This window comes from Mus musculus, chromosome X, assembly GCF_000001635.26.
Source record: "Mus musculus strain C57BL/6J chromosome X, GRCm38.p6 C57BL/6J".
Taxonomy (NCBI): Eukaryota; Metazoa; Chordata; class Mammalia; order Rodentia; family Muridae; genus Mus; species Mus musculus.
In genome coordinates, this window is record NC_000086.7 from 119,910,365 (window position 1) to 119,931,003 (window position 20,639).

Genomic DNA, 20,639 nt, shown 5'->3' on the forward strand with positions numbered 1-20,639 from the left:
TCCACAAGAGAACTCCTAAATATGATAAACAGATTCAGTGAAGTAGCTGGATATAAAATTAACTCAAACAAATCAATGGTCTTTCTCTACAGAAAGGATAAACAGGCTGAGAAAGAAATTAGGGAAACAACACCCTTCACAATAATTACAAATAATATAAAATACCTTGGCTTTACTCTAACTAAGGAAGTGAAAGATCTGCATGATAAGAACTTCAAGTCTCTGAAGAAAGAAATTAAAGAAGATCTCAGAAGATGGAAAGATCTGCCATGCTCATGGATTGGCAGGATCAATATAGTAAAAATGGCTATCTTGCCAAAAGCAAGCTACAGATTCAATGCAATCCCCATCAAAATTTCAACTAAATTCTTCAACGAATTAGAAAGGGCAATTTCCAAATTCATCTGGAATAACAAAAAAATCTAAGATAGGAAAAACTCTTCTCAATAATAAAAGAACCTCTGGTGGAATCACCATGCCTGTCCTAAAGCTGTACTACAGAGCAATTGTGAAGAAAACTGCATGTTACTGGTATAGCCACAGATAATTAGACCGATGGAATAGAATTGAAGACCCAGAAATGAACCCACATACCTACGGTCACTTGATCTTTGACAATTGAGCCAAAACCATCCAGTGAAAAAAAGACAGCATTTTAAATACATGGTGCTGGCACAACTGGCAGATAACATGTAGAAGAATGCAAATGGGTCCATTCTTATCTCCTTGAACTATGGTCAAATCTAAGTGTATCATGGAACTCCACATAAAATCAGAGACAGTGAAACTTATAGAGGAGCAAGTGGTGAAAAGCCTTGAAGATAAGGGCACAGGGGAAAAATTCCTGAATAAAACAGCAATGACTTGTGCTGTAAGATCGAGAATCTAAAAATGGGACCTCATAAAATTACAAAGCTTCTGTAAGGCAAAAGATACATTCAATAAGACAAAAAGGACACGAACAGATTGGGAAAGGATCTTTACCTATCCTAAATCAGATAGGGGATTAATATCCAAAATATATATAAAGAACTCAAGAAGGTAGACTCCAGAAAATCAAATAACCCATTTAAAAATGGGGCTCAGAGCTAAACAAAGAATTCTCACCTGAGGAATACTGAATGGCTGACAAGCACCTGAAAAAATGTTTAGCATCCTTAATCATCAGGGAAATGCAAATCAAAAAAACCCTGAGATTCTACCTCACACCAGTCAGAATGGCTAAGATCAAAAATTCAGTTGACAGCAGATGCTGGCAAGGATATAGAAAAAGAGGAACACTCCTCCATTGTTGGTAGAATTGCAAGCTTGTACAACCATTCTGGAAATCAATCTGGTGGTTCCTCAGAAAATTGGACATAGTACTACCGGAGGATCCCGCAATACCTCTCCTGGTCATATATCCAGAAGATTTTCCAACTGGTAAGAAAGACACATGCTCTACTATGTTCATAGCAGCCTTATTTATAATAGCCAGAAGCTGTAAAGTACCCCGATGTCCCTCAACAGAGGAACGGATAGAGAAAATGTGGTATATTTACACAATGGAGTACTACTCAGCTATTAAAAAGAATGGATTTATGAAATTCCTAGGCAAATGGATGGACCTGGAGGGCATTACCCTGAGTAAGACAACCTAATCACAAAAGAACTCACTTGATATGTACTCCCTGATAAGTAGATATTAGCCCAGAAACTTATAATACTCAAAATACAAGATACAATTTGCAAAACACATGAAACTCCAGAAGAACGTAGACCAAAGTGTGGACACTTTGCCCCTTCTTGGAATTGGGAACAAAACACCCATGGAAGGAGTTACAGAGACAACGTTTGGAGCTGAGACGAAAGTATAGACCATCTAGAGACTGCCATTTCCGGGAATCCATCCCATAACCATCCTCTAAATGCTGATACCATTGCATACACCAAGAAGATTTTTCTGAAAGGACCCTGATATAGCTGTCTGCTGTGAGACTATGCCGGGGCCTGGCAAACACAGAAGTGGATGCTCACAGTCAGCTGTTGGATGGAACACCAATGGAGGAGCTAGAGAAAGTACCCAAGGAGCTAAAGGGGTCTGCAACCCTATATGTAGAACAACAATATGCCCTAACCAGTATCCCCAGTGCTTGTGTCTCTAGTTGCATATGTATCAGAAGATGGCCTAGTTGGCCATCAGTGGAGAGAGAGGCCCCTTGGTATTGCAAACTTTATATGCTTCAGTACAGGGGAACACCAGGGCAAGAAATGGGAGTGGGTGGGTAGGGGATTGGGTGGGGAGGATCTGGAGGACTTTTGGGAAAACAATTGAAATGTAAATGAAGATAATACCTAATTAAAAATAAAATTTAAAAAAAGCAAATAAAGCTCTTGACATTTTTAAGTCTTTTAAAAAGCTGAAAAAAAAAAGAGATATCTATAGGACATTTCATCCTAAAACAATAAAAAATACCTTCTTTTCAGCACCTCATGGTCTTCTCCAAAATTGATCATATCATCAGTAAAAAAGACAGGCCTCAACAGATTGAAGAAAATTGAAATAATCCCATGCATCTTATCAGATCACTACAGGCTAAGGCTTGTCTTCAATAACAACATAAGCATTCGAAAGCCCACATACACATGGAAGATGAATAACACTCTACTCAGTGATAACTTTCCAAGGAAGAAAGAAAGAAAGAAATTAAAGATTCTTTAGAGTTTAATGAAAATGAAGCCACAACCTACCCAAAATTAAAGGACACAATTAAGCAGTCATAAGAAAAAAACTCATAGTTCTGAGTATCTGCAAACCAAATCCAAACCAAACCAAACCAAACCAAACCAAACCAAACCAAATCAAAACACAAAACAAAACAAAACAAAACAAGAAAAGAACTGTAGAAAGCATACACTAGCAGCTTGACAGCACATCTAAAAGCTCTAGAACAAAAGGAAGCTAACACACCCATGAGGAGTAGATGGCAGGAAATAAACTCAGGGCTGAAATCAACCAAGTAGAAACAAAAATAACTATATGAAGAATCAACCAAACTAGGAGCCGGTTCTTTGATAAAACCAACAAGATAGATAAACCTTTTGCCATACTAGCCAGAGAGCACAGAGACAATATCCAAATTAACAAAATCAGAAATGAAAAGAGAGACATAACAACAGAAACCATCAGATCTTACTACAGAACCCTATACTCAACAAAACTGGAAAATCTGGATTATATGGAAAACTTTCTAGAACAATAACAGGTACTAAAGTTAAAACAGCATCAGATAAATGATCAAATAGTCCCATATATCCTAAAGAAATACAAACAATCATTAATATTCTGCTAACCAAAATAAGCCCATGACCAGGTAGGTTTTGTGCAGAATTCTATCAAACCTTCAAAGAAGACGTAATACCAATAGTTCTCAAACTATTCCACAATTAGAAGCAGAAGAAACTCTATCCAACTTGTTCTATGAAGTCACAGTTACTCTGATACTTAAACCACACAAAGACCCAACAAAGAAATAGAACTTCAGACCCCTTTCCCTTATGAATATCCATGCAAAAATAATTCATAAAATTCTCAAAAAACCAAATCCAAGAACACATCAAAATAATCATCCTTCATGATCAAGTAGGCTTCATTCCATGGATACAGGGATGGTTCAATATATGGAAATCTATCAATATAATCCACTACATATACAAATTAAAAAAAACAAAAACGAAAAACAGAAAACAAACAAACATATCATCATTTTATTACAATCTGAGAAAGCATTTGGCAAAATTCAACACCTCTTCAAGATGAAAGTCTTTGAAAGATCAGCAATTCAAGGCCCATACCTAAACATAGTAAAAGCAACATACAGCAAAACAGAAGCCAACATCACACTAAATGGACAGAAACTTGAAGCAATCCCACTAAAATCAGGGACTAGACAAGGCTGCCACTCTCTAAGTATTCAGTATAATACTTGAAGTCCTAGTGGGAGCAATTAGACAACAAAAGGATATCAAAGGGTTACGCATTAGAAATGAAGAAGTCAAAATATCACTATTTTCGGACTATATGATAGTATAGTTAAATGACCCCAAGAAGTTCATCAAAGAACTCCTAAACCTGATAAACAGGTTAAACAAAGTAGCCAGATACAAAGTTTACTCAAAGAAAACAGTGGCCTTCCTCTATACAAAAGATAAACAGGCTAAAAAAGAAATTAGGAAAACAACACCTTTCACAATAGTCACAAATAATATTACATACCTTGATGTGACTTTAACCAAGCAAGTGAAAGATCTGTTTGACAAGAACTTCAACTCTGAAGAAATAAACCAAAGAAGAGCTCAGGATATGGAAAGATCTCTCATGTTCATGGATTGGCAGGATTAGTATACTAAAAATGGTCATCTGGCCAAAATCAATCTACAGATTCAATGCAAGTCCCATCAAAATTCCAACACAATTCTTCATAGACTTAGAATCAGCAATTTGCAAATTCATGTGTAATAACAAAAAAACTAGGACAGTGCGAACCATTCTCAAAAATAAAAGAACTGGTGGAATCACCATCCCTAACCTCAAGCTGTACTACAGGGCATTTGTGAAACAAAACAAAACAAAACAAAACAAAACTGCATGGTATTGGTACAGTGACAGGTGGATAGATCATGGGAATAGAACTGAAGACCCAGAAATAAACCCCCACACATATGGCCACTTGATATTTGACAAAGGAGCTAAAACTATCCAGTCGAAAAAAGATGTCATTTTCAACAAATGGTGCTGGTTCAACTGGCAGTTAGCATGTAGAAGAGTCCAAATCTACCCATTATTATCTTCTTTTACAAAGCTCAAGTCCAAATGGTTCAAGGACCTCCATATAAAACCAGATACATTGAAACTAATAGAAAAGAAAGTGGGGAAGAGCCTCAAGGACATGAGCAGAGGGAAAATTTTCCTGAATAAAACACCAATGGCTTATGCTCTAAGATCATGAATTGACAAATGGGACCTCATAAAATTGCAAAGCTTCTGCAAGGCAAAGGACACTGTCAGTACAACAAAACAGCAACCAACAGATTGGGAAAAGATCTTTACTAAGCCTAAATCTGATAGAGGGCTCATATCTTATATATACAAAGAACTTAAGAAGTTAGACTCCAGAGAAACAAACAACCCTTTTAAAAATGGAGTACATAGCTAAACAAATAAATCTCAACTGAGGAATACCAAATGACTGAGAATCACCTAAAAAATGTTCAACATCCTTAGTTTTCAGGAAAATGCAAATCAAAACATCCTTAGGATTGCATCTCACACCAGTGAGAATGGCTAAGATCAAAAACTCAGGTGACAGCAGATGCTGGTGAGAATGTGGAGAAAGAGAAAGACTCCTCTATTGCTGGTGGAATTGCAAACTGGTACAACCACCCTGGAAACTAGTTTGGCAGCTCCTAGGAAAATTGGACATAGTATTACCAGAGCATCCAGCATTTCTACTTCTAGGCATATACACAGAAGATGATCCAACATGTAATAAGGACACATATTCCACTATGTTTATAGCAGCCTTATTTATAATAGCCAGAAGCTGGAAAGAACCCAGATGTCCTTCAACAGAGGAATGGATACAGAAAATGTGGTACATTTACACAATGCAGTACTACTCAGCTATTAAAAACCTGTGAAAGGAGGCAGTATAATATTGTTGTGCTATGCTAAGGATTGATTATGAAGGTTTAGGTGGAACATGCCATATTATACCCATTTTGCTCACAGCAAAATTATTAGCAATAATTTATCAAGGGATGGTTGATTTGGAAATGTATTTTCCCTTTCTGTGATCCTCCCCTAGATATTCTTATAAAGTCATTGTACTTAACTATTCTAATTAGACTAAGGATGAAGTAAATGAATTCTGCCATAGCCTCTATTATGGCCACTATTTTATCTCCTTAAATACTTAGAAATAAGGAGATATAGAAGGCACTAGGCCTTATGCTTAATGAAGCACTAAGAGAACCAGAAATGCTAATCCAAAAGGTAATTTGCTCAGAGAAGAAGACAAAATCTGTTTGCATTGCATCCAGAAATATTAGAATTGAGGTTGCCAGTAGCCTGGTGACCAAAAAATTGCTGTCTTTAGTGACAGACCTCATCCTAATTCCCAGAATGATTGTTCCAGACAAGTTCCTCTCTAGATCATTATCCATCATTACTAGAGATGTTATACATACTTTACCTCCAGTTGACCTCTACATGGTTTGTCAGAGATCACATTGGATTCTATGTCCTTTAGCTTTAGAACTAATCTTCATGGCCACATGGACTTTGAAGTAGAGATTCTATGTATTTACATCTTATGCCTTATTGTACAACTAAACTTGAATTTCTGTTCATTTTTGTTGCCTGTAGACCCTTTTCTAATTTCTATTGTGTTTAATTCTACCTGGTATTAGACTCCCCAAAGTCTGATCCAAGTCAATCTGTACCAAGTTTTTATTTTCATCTCTTCAGGTTCTTAGCTTTCCAGCCTGACTTTTTCAAGGACCCCGTCATTTTATCAATATTATTGAATTTCCCAAGGGATTAAATCTATTTGATGAAATCTTACGTAATTTTTTGGTTGGTTGGTTGGTTGTTTGGTTTAGGTGGGTTTCTGTTTCTTTCTTCTTGATTTAAATATCAGTTTTGTTTTTTTTTTTTTTTTTTTTTTTGGTGTCTACTTCTTGGGAATTTTTTCTTCTTCTTTCTATTATAGCTCGTTTAGATGTGGCATTAAATACTTAATATGAGATTATATCCAAGATATTTGGTTTTCTTTTTTGTTGTTATTTTTTATAAAAATACTGTTCTTGTCTTGCCTCTCAATACCAGGTTCACTGTGTCTCATAAATTTGAACCTTGTTTGGTTTGTTTGTTTGTTTGTTTGTTTTGTTTTGTTTTGTTTTTTTAGAGGCAGAGTTTCTCTGTGTAGGCCTGGCTGTCCTGTAACTCACTTTGTAGACCAGGCTAGCCTCGAATTCAGAAATCTGCCTGCCTCTGCCTCCCAAGTACTGGGATTAAAGGCGTGTGCCACCACCACCTGGCTGAAAAATTCTTGTCTTCATTTTCATTCAATTTAAAAAGTTATTTTCCTTCTTAATTTCTCTCTTAGCTCTCAGCTTAATTTCTCTCTTTTTTATTGGATATATTTTTTAATTCACATTTCAAATATTAACCCCTTTATTGGTTTCCCCTCCAGAAACTCCATATTCCATCCCCCCTCTCCCTGCTTCTGTGAGGATGTTCCACCTGCTCACCCACTCCTTCCTCTCAGCCCTGGCATTCCTCTTACACTAGGGCATCAAGTCTTCCCAGACCAAGGACATCTCCTCCCACTGATGTCCATAGTGCGTTGTTCCATTTCAATGCAGTTGTTTACTTTCTGTTGTTTTATATTCTCTTTTAATCCATGCTTGTCAGATATGATACAGGGTGCTCCTTTTATTTTTATTTTTGTTGTTGTTGTTGTTACTGTTATTGTTGTTGTTGTTGTTGTTGTAGTTGCTTTTCTTGTGTCCTCTATATGGTCAGTTTGGGAGTGAGGTCCATGAACTTGAGAAGTAGGTATAACATTTTGTATTTGGGTAACATGTTTGGTAAATATATGTTAGGTCTATTTGTTTTATGACAATAATTACCAGTAAAATTTCTTTGATTAGTTTTTGGCTGGATGACCTATGGTTGGCAAGAGTTGGGTGTTGATGTCTGCCACTATCATTGTGTGTGGGTCTATATGTAGTTATATCTACTGCAATGTTTCTTTTGTGAACTATGTGCCCTTGTGTTTGGTGCAAAATTTTTAAAAAATATAATATGCTCTCAGTGGATTTTTCCTCGATGTGTATATCGTATCATTCCATATCTCTTTTGGTAAGTTTGGGCTGAAGTTCATGTAATCAGATACTAAAATGGGTACACCTGCTTGCTTCTTTGCCAATTTGTTTGGAATATCTTCTTGTGTTCTTTTATCCCAGGGATACATCTTCTATTCAGGAGAAAGATGGATTCTGTTTTTTAATCCAATTGGTCAGTCTTTTTCTTTTTATTGAAGACTTGAGGCCATGAATATTGAGACGTGGGGAATTGCAGGCTGGTCTCCAGTTGAGCTGAGGTCTGAATCCCGATGGTCATAATTCACCTTCATGACACAGTAGGCATTCCCTCATGCTCCTGGAACTCTGGATCCTTCCTAAGTTACCACCTCCTACAGCCCCCACAAGAGAAGCATGGTCAGTAGTCAAGTAGGCAAGGGCCCAAGCTTCTGACCTACAAACTAAACTCCTTCCCAGTTGCCTAGCAATAGTAAAGACCATAAAAAGGGCTGTTCAGCCCCACCTCACTCTCTTACTGCTTACTCTCTTACTTGTCTCCTTCTTACCCCTCACTCTCTCCACCTCTCTCCTCTCTCTTTGTCTTCTCTCCTCTCTCTTTGTCTTCTCCTCTCCTTTCTCCACTCCCTTACTCTCTCCTTCTCTCTAGCTCTCTCTCTCTCTCTCTCTCTCTCTCTCTCTCTCTCTCTCTCTCTCTCTCTCTCTCCTTTCTGCTCCCCTGCATTTCTATAATAAAGCTCTAAAACCATAGTCTCTGCTCCATCAAGATCCACTGGACACTCTAGTCAATGTTGGGAACCTCTTCCCTCATCCCTCTCTCCTATAACCCTGGTGGCTTTAGCAAAGTAGCTCTGTGGTCACCAGGTAGGGCTGCCCCTGGCCACCCCCTGAAGAGTGGGATAGAGGAATGCCCACCCAGGGATGATTGGAAGGTAGTTAGCAACCCTCCATGCCTGTCTGACCAGAGGATAGGGAAAACTCTGGCAGGGTGTGGGTCTTCTTTCCCCCTCTTCCCAAAGAGACTTATTTATAATAAGTGTTTTTTTAATTACTATAATTTTGTTATAGTTTTTCTCTCACTTGATTTACTGTTCTGTGTTTATTTATTATTTGAGTCTTCTAGGGTATGATTATACTCTTTGGAATGAATTTTTCCTTCTAGTGTCTTCTATAGACCTGGGTTTGTAGATTGATACTGCTTAAATTTGGTTTGTCATGGAATATTTCAATTTCTCCTTGTTTTGCTGGCTATATTAATCTGAACTGGTATTTGTGGTTTTCTAGTCTAAACTGAGTAATATATTGTGTTTTATTATAATGTGTCTACACTTATCTTATCCCTTTGTTGCTTTTGACATTTTTATTCATTATTCATATTTGATATTTTAATCATTATATGTCATGAGGAATTTTATTTCTGGTTCTATCTATTTGATGTTCTATATGGTACTTGTCTTCAGAGGTGGTCTCACCTAAAAATTTTTAGGGAAGATATTCTATTGGTAATATTGCTGGAGCCTCATAACCAGTAACCCTACCCATTTTAAAAATACCTAACTCCATTCCCACAATCTAGCTGGAGCTTGGTTGCACATCCTGTGCCTGTAATTTCTCTCTACTTTATATCCCATGAGCTTTATCTGTACTTTATGTCTAGCCAGACTCATACACCATAGTATTATACTAGCCTGGTGAGTATATTTTATATTCATTAGTCTTCTGTAATCACCCAAATCATCACACAGAAACTTGAGTCCCATACTCTGTACTTTGTACCAGTCAGAGGAGTCACACTAATGGATTTCAAATTTCTTGAACCAGGAAATGCTATGTATCAACTGTATTTTTTTTTCTGTCCTATGAACACAAGCAATAGCAACAGCAACAAAAATAAAAAATTAATTTATCTTATTACAAAACCAAATAGAAAACCAAGAAAAACCTATTAAAGTCCAAATAAGTCTATGCTCTCTAAAGATCTACTAGTTATATAGACATGTAAGAAAGTGGGAATTAACTACTTGTAACATAGGGCACACATCTTACAAGAAAATTATATGCTTGTAGAGAAATTTTAATTCAGCAGCATGTCTGCTACAGCAAGAAATCACACCCGAAATCAGTGTGATCCAGCTGAAATCACACAACTTTAATCCTTCTGTCTAGAATATAGACATGCCCTTCGTACACATCTTAATCCCAAACAGTGAAGGTAAATTTAGTTTGTAGAAGGAGGCATCAATATTTAAGACACACAGAGTAACAAATCAGGGAAATATTTGAGAAAATGAGTGAGAAATAACATATACCCAACTCTCATGAGAACATAAAGGAAACAGAAGCACCTTAAGAGCAGTGCAGAGTGAGATGGAGGGAGATGGTTCAATAAATGTAGTTCAGTTGAACACAGTTGATTTCAGTTGAGCTCATGCAGTTCATTTCAGTTTAGTTCATAGATTCACTGCAGCTCAGTTTGGAGAATTTACAAGCAGATTTCCCTAGTAGAGCAATTCAGTGATAAACTTAAAGAAGCCAGTTTGAATCAAAAAGATTGGAGAGGAGACTTAGGAAGAACAGGTTAGTTGAATCAGCCAGTCTGAGCGATTCTCTGAGCGATTTTTGGCTTCCCTTTTAAAGACTTCTACCTGTTTAGCAGTGTTCTCCTGTATTTCTTTAAATGAGTTATTAATGTCCTTCTTAAAAATCCTCTACCAACATCATGAGATATGATTTAAAATCTGAATCTTGCTTTTCGGGGACATCTGGTATCCAGGACTTGCTGTAGTGGGTGTAATGGGTTCTGAGGATGGTGAGTTGTCTCTGTTAGTCAGATTATTATGTTTGCCTTTCAATCTCTGGTGTTAGATGTTCTAGCTGGGTCTGGCTGGAGCTTGTTCCTCCTGTGAATCTGTTAGCCTCTGTCAGCCCTCCTGGAATTTCAGCTCTCTCCTGAGTCCCAGTGGTCAGAGCACTCTCTGCAGGGAAGCTCTCCTCTTGCAGGGGAGGTGCCCAGAGGTTTGGGTCTCAGCTTTGCCTCCTTCCTGAGTCCCTGGGTCAGAGCCCTCTCTGGAGCTTGACTTTCCTCAGTGATACTAAGATCCTGGGTGTGCTATGGTGCCTGTGGTGTGGAGAGTCTTCTGGGGACTTTGAGATTGTCTGCTGAGTTAGTGCCCAAGATTGCACAGGCCTGGTGCAGACCAGAATGAACCCCAATAGCTGGTCTGTCAGGTTTCCTGCCTCTCTGGTTCTGTTAGTAAAATCCCCTCTGTGTTTTTTGGAACCAATGTTGTGTTCCACTCACCAGTGATCCCAAGATCCTGGGTGTGCTAGGATGCCTGTGGCGTGGAGAGCCATCTGGGGACCATGGTACTGTTTGCTCAGTTTGATCCCAAGGTGGCGGGTTTTTGGTTTGTTTGTTTTTTTACATTTCTGCTTTATTGAATCCAAAGGTTCCTTCAGCAAGACAGTGAGAGGCAGTACCTGGTCGTTTCTTTCTTTTCTTTTTTCTTTCTTTCTTTCTTTTAGTTTTTTTTTTTTCATATTTCATTTCTTTATTGAATATTTTCCATATTTACATTTCAAATGTTATTCCCTTTCCTGGTTTCACCTCTAGAATCCCCCATATCCCTTATCCCCTTCGCTTTGCTTTTGTGAGGGCACTTCCCCACCCACCCACCCACTCCTGCCTCCCCACCCTGGCATGTCCCTACACTGGGGCATCTAGCCTTCACAGTATCAAGGGCCTCTGCTCCCGCAATACCTCTCCTGGGCATATATCCAGAAGATGTTCCAACTGGTAAGAAAGACACATGCTCCACTATGTTCATAGCAGCCTTATTTATAATAGCCAGAAGCTGGAAAGAACCCAGATGCCCCTCAACAGAGGAATGGATACAGAAAATATGGTACATTTACACAATGGAGTACTACTCAGCTATTAAAAAGAATGAATTTATGAAATTCCTATGCAAATGGATTGGATTGACCTGGAGGGCATCATGCTGAGTGAGGTAACCCAATCACAAAAGAACTCACATGATATGTACTCACTGATAAGTGGATATTAGCCCAGAAACTTAGAATACCCAAGATACAAGATACAAAGCACATGAAACTCAAGAAGAACGAAGACCAAAGTGTGGACACTTTGCCCCTTCTTAGAATTGGGAACAAAACACCCATGGAAGGAGTTACAGAGACAAAGTTTGGAGCTGAGATGAAAGGATGGACCATCTAGAGACTGCCATATCCGGGTATCCATCCCATAATCAGCAACCAAACACTGACACCATTGCATACACTAGCAAGATTTTGCTGAAAGGACCCTGATATAGCTGTCTCTGGTGGGTGCTCACAGTCAGCTCTTGGATGGATCACAGGGCCCACAATGGAGGAGCTAGAGAAATTATTCAAGAGCTAAAGGGATCTGCAACCCTATAGGTGGAACAATATGAACTAACCAGTACCCCCTGGAGCTCCTGTCTCTAGCTGCATATGTATCAGAAGATGGCCTAGCCGGCCATCAGTGGAAAGAGAGGCCCATTGGTCGTGCAAACTTTATATGCCTCAGTACAGGGGAACGCCAGTGCAAGAAGTAGGAGTGGTTGGGTAGGGGAGTGGGGGGGAGGGTATGGGGGAATTTTGGGATAGCATTGGAAAATGAGGAAAATACCTAATTAAAAAAAATTTAGAAAAGTTTCCTGGTGCTGTAGATAAATAAACTTCTATTGTATTCAAATATCCTTTATATATACAAATATCCTTTATCCAGTCATTCTCAGTAAACATATAGGCTTGTTTACACGTTTTGCTTATTGTATTCTTCTACAATGAATACATAAATACACATATCTTTCAAAATACATATTTTAATTGTTTGGTGTCTATACCTATATATGGAGACTACTAGATCATATAATGTTTTAAAGTACTTCCATAGTGTTTTGGATTTCAGTCGTATCATTGTACAGTCCCATCAAAAGGTCACGTGGCTTCTAATTTTGCAACATCCTTGGCCAATACATGTGAATTTTAATGTTATTCATGATTATATTCCCAAAAAGTATAGGATGACATCTCATTGTGGCTTTCACTTGTATTCCTCTTGTCTTCGTGTTGGTATCATTTCATATAGTTATGCATCATTTATGCTTCTTTGATGAACAGCTATTTATTTAATTTGTGTTTTGGAGATTGGTTAATAATTTTTAGAGACTGTATTTTGATTTCTATATATATATATATGAGGATTCCTTATATAATTTCAATTAAGTATTAGCTTTCCTAGACAGTCTTTATAATATTTCTCTAATTTCATTAATTCAATTTGGATTCTGTTTACTATATCCTATGCAGAATCATATTAGAATCCTTCCCGATTTTTCACTATTAGTAGAGTGTGAATCAGAAATTGATCCATGAAAACATATGCATTTATGTCTAGACTCTACATATTCTATACAGAAATATGTGTCTGGTATGATAGTTACAACAGTTTTATATGCTGAAACTTTTTGAATATACATTTAAAAGTCAGGAAGTATGATGTCTCCAGGTTTGGTTCTTAAGATCACTGGTTCACTGGGCAGTTTTTTTAGCTTAATGTTTGTTTTAGGTCAATTTGCTTTTATTTCAATAAAATTAACCATTGTAATTTTACAGGGGTTGTGCTAAGTCTATAAATATCCTTGAATAGTATAGTCATTTTCATAATGTTACTTTTCCAATCTATGAACATAGCATGTCCTTCATACCTGTGGGTATTATTTCATTTATTTTTCAATTTAATAATTTGAAGTTTTCTTTGTCCATGTTTTTTCTTTTGCACAATTTTTATTCTTTTTGTTCTACTATGACCAGCACATGAGAAAAGTGTCACCAGTAGGCACTCTTGCCTTATCACTACCCCAGAGTAAAATCCATCAGAGTTTCAATGTATAAAATTATATTACTGTGGGCTTGTTTTTTGTTGAGTTAACGTTCTCTTTTATCTAAGTTTTACAGTGTTTTAATAAGAAGAACATTTGACTTTTCTTAATTCAGCATTGTCTTAATGGTACAGATTTAATAACAAGAACATTTGATTTTTCTTTTTTAATTCTTCATTGTCTTAATGTTACAGATGGTAAAATTCAAGTCTCATGTTTCTGCCTATTTACCATTTACACTTTGATTTATATTAACTGTTCCTCTTATTATAGGCTACTATGAAAAGATTTCACACATATATTCAAATTGTTTTCATTTCTTTTCTAAAACCTAAATCAAGCTTCAGGTGATAAAATTCTTATTTTATGACAGTTTATTTTGTCATTCCTATCTTTACTCAAGAGAGTACAAAGTTTGTTTTCATAATAAATCCTCTACCACATATACACCAGAGATCCTTATTTGAAAGTACAATAACAAATGACTCTTAAGAGACAAAGATGAATCCTAACTTCTGTCTATCTCCACTCATACTGACATGTTAGTATGAACTGTAAACTGCAATATGTAGTGGAATGGAGTTAGAATTCCAGTTGGTCATGATTCTTTCCTTCTGCACATTGTATCTCATATTTAGAAAACAGAACAAACAAAACAAAAACAGCTAGCCACGGCTCAAGCAACTGCTTTAGGAATCTGAGTGTGGATCTTTAATAGACTTCAACACATGAATGTAAATTACATGTACCATAGATTTCCTTTATGTGTAACAAATTGTAAGAAAAAATGTTTTGATTGTTTACTAATATATTTGATATTTGAAAGTCAGAGACATTTCAATCCAAGTGTTGACATGATTGAACAAATTATGGCCCCAAATGCTTTTCACTCCAGCATTTAATTTATTCTGAGATGAATGAATGTACTAAAGTAAAAATTATTTATTCTAAAGTAGTTTAGGACTTGTGAAATCTGATTTTTGTTGCCCAAAATTTGCTGCACTGTCATAACCTCTATAGATTTGCTAGATATAAATAGGTTAACAACCAAATTCTTCCTTTAATCTTAGAAAAAGTCTGGATAAATGAAATACATTATGGGCATTTTAGATGGCTAGGTGAACAAATTAAAATGCAATGTTTGTTAGTGATGAGATTGTGGTATGTTATTGTTGTTTTGCATAGAAACTTATATTTTAAGAGAAAATATGATCAATCCGTTTTATCATGTGTGTGTGTGTATGTGTGTGTGTGTGTGTATTCATTCTATTTTTAATATATACAATTTTTTTTGAGTGGTGCTGTGGATCAAACCTAAATAGTCATACATGGTAAAAAAAAAATGTACTCACTGATGTTTTATGTTCTATCACCCAGAAAAAAAAAAACTTTGTTTTAAATATGCATAAAAGCAAAAGTGCAATGATATGTATACAAGCCTTTTTACTTTTGGTCTCTATTTTTAACTAGGGAGACTGTAGCTTGTTCTATTCCTCTGTTTTTCTCTTATAACTAACTTCCTTGTCTTGGTTAAGCAAGAACCCTAGTAACAAGCATAGGGATAAAGAATACAACAAAAAAAGTCATTATTTTACAAATTACTGGGGGTAAAAGCCATTCAATCAAGTATATTGAAATGACAAAACAAAACAAAACAAAACAAACAAAAAAGCTAACGAGCACTTAAATTTAGCCTGATATTTTAATAAATTCTTGATAAGAACACACAATATCATTTTCTTGTTAGGATTTTTTCTAGCATACTAATACTGATACATTATTCATTTTCATTTTCTTTGGTGGAGGAAAGATGGTTCAAAGGTCCCTACTTTCTGTTTGGAGGGGATTTTGCACATTCAAAGAAAGTCTGGAAACCTTGTCACACTTTCCTGCCAAAACAGCTTGTTAAGAATTCTAAGAATTTGATTACAGTCCTTGAAGCTCTTCAGTGCCATAATGCCACCATTAACATACTTTAGATAGATAGATAGATAGATAGATAGATAGATAGATAGATAGATAGATAGATAGATAAATAGATAGATAGATGATAGAAAATAGATGAGCTTATACAGTAACTTTCTTTTTTGTAATGTAATGCTTTAAATTTGATAATCCATACCTAGATTTATAATGAACTTTTGAAAGTCCTTATCTCCTAACATCCTTAGTTCATCTCAGGATGTTAATATGTTTTCAGTTTTCGTGCACTTTTTTAAGGTTATATACTGTGACTTTGTAAATATTCAACCTGAATGCAGTTAAAAAAATGTCACTGTTTTCTTGCATTATGTCGCATCAAACGCTATTTTATGGCTCTCCAGTCATTTAAAGCCTTAATATCAATGGAGCAAAGAAAAGACCTCTGCCTACTACCTGAGGATAATTCTACCATTATGGAGGATTAATGGAGTAAGGGTAAAAACCAAGCTCATCCCTGTTCTTTTTGACATGGTGATAATTTAACCCTGGACCTCTGACACAGCTATCATGAACTGATATAAATGGAAACCCTGTGTCTGTTTTGAAAACACCCAGGACCCCAACTAAAAGTGGGGGAAGGAGTTCCTTTTAAAAAAAAGAAAGAAAGAAAAGCAGATGTGATTTTTTTTCTACTCTGATTATAACCAGTTTTGTCATATTGAACTAAGCACCATAAAGTATGCTTAAATATAATAATAAATAAAATCTCCTTCCCTCCCTCTCTCCCTCCCTCCCTCCCCTCTTCCTCCTCCTCCTCCTTCTTCCTCTCTCTCTCTTCCTCTCTCTCTCTTCCTCTCTCTCTCTCTCTCTCTCTCTCTCTCTCTCTCTCTCTCTCTCTCTCTCTCTCTCCCCTCAGAGCAAGCGGGAAGCAAGCCAGTGCAAGGTTCCGGGTTTCCTAACGCCCCGCCCGTCCTCCTTAGCGCAGCTACAATCTCTTGATCCCTGGGTTCTTTGGTAGCTCTGTCTTGCAAGAAGCAATCTCTGTCCGTTGGTCCCCACTGGGGCGGCCCTTGGCACGTCTGCTCTCCTCTGCTGACTCCGCCCCGCATCTGTCCAAACCAGCCTCGCGTCAGAGCTGAGCACAGCGGCGCGGCTGCCAGTCAGTCCCTCCGGACCTGCGGAGAGAGCCTCAGGCTGCAGAAATCACCGCGCCTCACTCGGTCCGTACCCAGTGGTCATCTTGGGGATATGGGCGGTCTCCCGTTCCCTACGCATGTTTCTGTGTGTCTGTCTCTCTGTGTGATCGGCTGCCAGCAGCCTGCCTGCCAGTTCCAGTGCACCAAGTGTTTTGTGTGCCCTTTAGCTGATGCTGAATGCAGAGAGGCCTTAGTGTGCTGCAAGCCCTCCTGACATAGGCAGGCGGAGGAATACACACTTGGTCCCTTGCTCTGGGTGGCTGACATGTTTAAACCCACAGGAGCTCAAGGCCTATGATTTTGCAGAAAGCCAGTCACAAGGCCTCTGTTGGTGAAGCTAGATGTGGGGAACCAGTCAGACCCTTGGTGATATCTTTAATTATAAAGGGGTAGGGAATATTGCATTTGTAATACAGGCTTTTGAAACTGATTTTAAATCTGAAGGGGTAAAAATCTGTAAGTCTTCTTATGGAGAACAGATTGCTTATTGGGTTGCCTTTTTGTCTGATGTATTTGTTCTGAGCCTGCTGACCAGCTGTTTCTGAACTTCATTTTCTCAGCCTCAGCCTCAACAGTGATCTGAGTCTGCTTTTAGCTTCCCTTCACCTGCCTTGGCTTGTTTCTGTTCAAGAACAGCTGTTTGGCCTATAGATTAGAAAAAGTGCACCCCCTCCCTACTCTGTCCCAAGAGATCATCTTCTAAGTGCTCAGAGATGAGTGGGGAGCCTAATACTGCTGGCAAGAAAAAGAAGTACCTCAAGGCTGCCCTGTATGTAGGTGACTTGGACCCTGACGTCACAGAGGACATGCTCTATAAGAAGTTCAGACCTGCTGGCCCTCTGCGCTTCACTAGAATCTGTCGTGACCCAGTGACCCGCAGCCCCCTGGGTTATGGTTATGTTAATTTCCGCTTTCCTGCAGATGCTGAATGGGCATTGAACACAATGAATTTTGATTTAATTAATGGTAAACCATTTCGCCTCATGTGGTCACAGCCAGATGACCGTTTAAGAAAGTCTGGAGTTGGAAATATATTCATCAAAAACTTGGATAAGACCATAGACAATAGGGCCTTATTTTATTTATTTTCGGCTTTTGGGAACATTCTTTCCTGTAAAGTCGTATGTGATGACAATGGCTCTAAGGGTTATGCTTATGTCCACTTCGATAGCCTTGCTGCTGCCAATAGGGCTATCTGGCACATGAATGGAGTGCGGCTCAATAACCGCCAGGTATATGTTGGTCGATTCAAATTTCCTGAAGAGAGAGCAGCAGAAGTCAGAACCAGAGAAAGAGCAACATTTACCAATGTTTTCGTAAAAAACTTTGGAGATGACATTGATGATGAAAAACTAAACAAACTTTTCAGTGAATATGGGCCAACTGAGAGTGTTAAAGTCATAAGAGATGCCACTGGGAAATCTAAAGGCTTTGGATTTGTAAGATATGAAACACATGAAGCTGCCCAAAAGGCTGTGCTAGAACTGCATGGCAAGTCAATAGATGGGAAAGTCCTATGTGTAGGGAGAGCACAGAAGAAAATTGAACGCCTGGCTGAATTAAGGCGGAGATTTGAACGGCTGAAATTAAAAGAAAAAAATAGGCCTTCAGGAGTGCCTATCTATATTAAGAACTTGGATGAGACCATCAATGATGAGAAACTAAAGGAGGAATTTTCTTCATTTGGATCAATCAGTCGAGCCAAAGTGATGATGGAAGTGGGACAAGGAAAAGGGTTTGGTGTTGTCTGCTTTTCTTCTTTTGAAGAGGCGTGCAAAGCAGTGGATGAAATGAATGGTCGCATAATAGGCTCCAAGACATTGCATGTCACTCTGGGGCAAGCTAGGCACAGGTGGTGAAAATTACTATGAGCAATTTGTTTAGCCTTAGCCAGTGCCTACATAGCTTGGGCTCCTTTGTGACAGAGGTTATTTTCTCTCAATTCATAGGTTTGTTTTCTTTCTTTTTATTTTATTTATTTATTTTATGACACTTTCTTTTGGAAACAAAGTATACATAGAAAATCTTGTTCATTTTGGTGACAAACATAATTTATAAATGTAAAATGTCATTTTGTACAATTTTTATAAGATCTTTATCCTTAGAATAAAATTTATCATCTTTATTTTTTCTAAGTATCCTGAATGAGGAAAATGATTATATTTTCTTTATTTTCATAATACTAACTTAATTTCTTCTATGAAAATATTCTTAAGAGATTCCTTATTTCTGATTCTGGCACAGTGAAAAGTCAACCGTTGCTTTTTAAAGAAAAAGTGAATGGATAGGGGCCACTTAAAATTTCTCCATAATTTCATTTTAAATTATGATTTAAATTGAATAGTACTTAAAACATATGAGGCATTTTTCCTTTATTTTTTGTATCTGTTTTTCTTGTATCAAGTGCACACTACAGATTTGTTAGCAACTTTGACCAGTTATTGGGATTTATCTTTATAAATATCACGTTATTGTTTCTTAATCAGTACTTCTAAAAAAACTGTTGCATTGATAAATATCTATTTAAAATGTGAGGGTCTCAAAAATATTTGCCAAGAGATATATTTGAAGATACTCTAAAAGTAATTCTTAACACTTGTTTTCAAAATGTGTATAATGCATAGAGGTAGACTATGCTAAATTAACAGAAACATTTATTAGTGTACTAACTCACTTTTACCTTTAAACACCTTATACACTGCTGCTGTAAAACTAAAACATGTTGTTTCTTGTCATGTTTGAATATATCCACTGGCAAACACTGACATGTGTTTTATTAAGGAATATGTTTTCCCTTATTTAGGTCATACCTTTTCATCCATTATGTGAGAATCATCAACTCCAAATAATTCTTTACTAATTCAGACTACTTAAAATATGCTGATTCACACAAAGAAAAAAATGTTCTACAGCTACTTCCTGTATCATGTAACTTCTATACTACAAATTCTCCACTTTTCACACAGGGCAATCTCTTTTCACTTTCAATTTAAATCCAGGTAACACTTAACACCAGTACAAATATGATTGACAATTAGAAAAATAAGCACTTTTTCCGAAACTTGAATTAACCTTCTTAAAATTTATGATTTACTCATGCAGCAGAACCCATCACATGAACATGTTTGATGTCTCTTATCTGCTGATTGTTTTTATTGCTTTACAGATGAATCATCATTTTATAATAATATAAAGCAAGTATACAATTTTAAATCTTTTTTGAACATAAAATGGAAATAAAATATTCCTATGTAATGATATTCAGTTATGAATATACAAATAGTCAAGTATTTTCAAAGTGAAAATAACTGATTTATTGATTATGAATATAACATAATCATGATCATAAAATCTGCAATCATTATAGAAAGAATCATTATTAATTTTATTATGTGAATATCCTTTAATATCTTTATCTTAAGTGTATTTCCATTTTTATAACAATACAATATGTATTATTTCATATTTTATTTTAAATTGAACCATAGTTACTTTTTATATCAGTAAATATGGATGTTGATAAATGCTATAATTTTAGGAACTTCATAATTTTCCTTAATATAGGATGTATTATATTGAATAAAATTTTTATTCAATATTTTTTTAAATTTGTAAACTATATCATGTTGAACATTTTATTCTGGAAACACTTAGTTATGAGATAAACAGAGACTTTAATAATATGTTAGAGCTTAAAACTGCCAGAGAATTAAAACACACAATATAG

The 20,639-nt window shown here is 36.7% G+C and overlaps 1 protein-coding gene across 1 annotated transcript; it reads left to right on the top strand.

Annotated features, from left to right (window-relative positions):
• The first annotated feature begins 16,831 nt into the window (after nt 1-16,831).
• Nucleotides 16,832-19,801, top strand: Pabpc5 (poly(A) binding protein, cytoplasmic 5). Its single transcript, NM_053114.2, has 2 exons — nt 16,832-16,936; nt 17,473-19,801. Exon 2 carries the CDS (start codon nt 17,626-17,628, stop codon nt 18,769-18,771), a length of 1,146 nt encoding a protein of 381 aa, NP_444344.1. The 5' UTR covers nt 16,832-16,936; nt 17,473-17,625; the 3' UTR covers nt 18,772-19,801.
• The last annotated feature ends 838 nt before the right edge of the window (nt 19,802-20,639 follow it).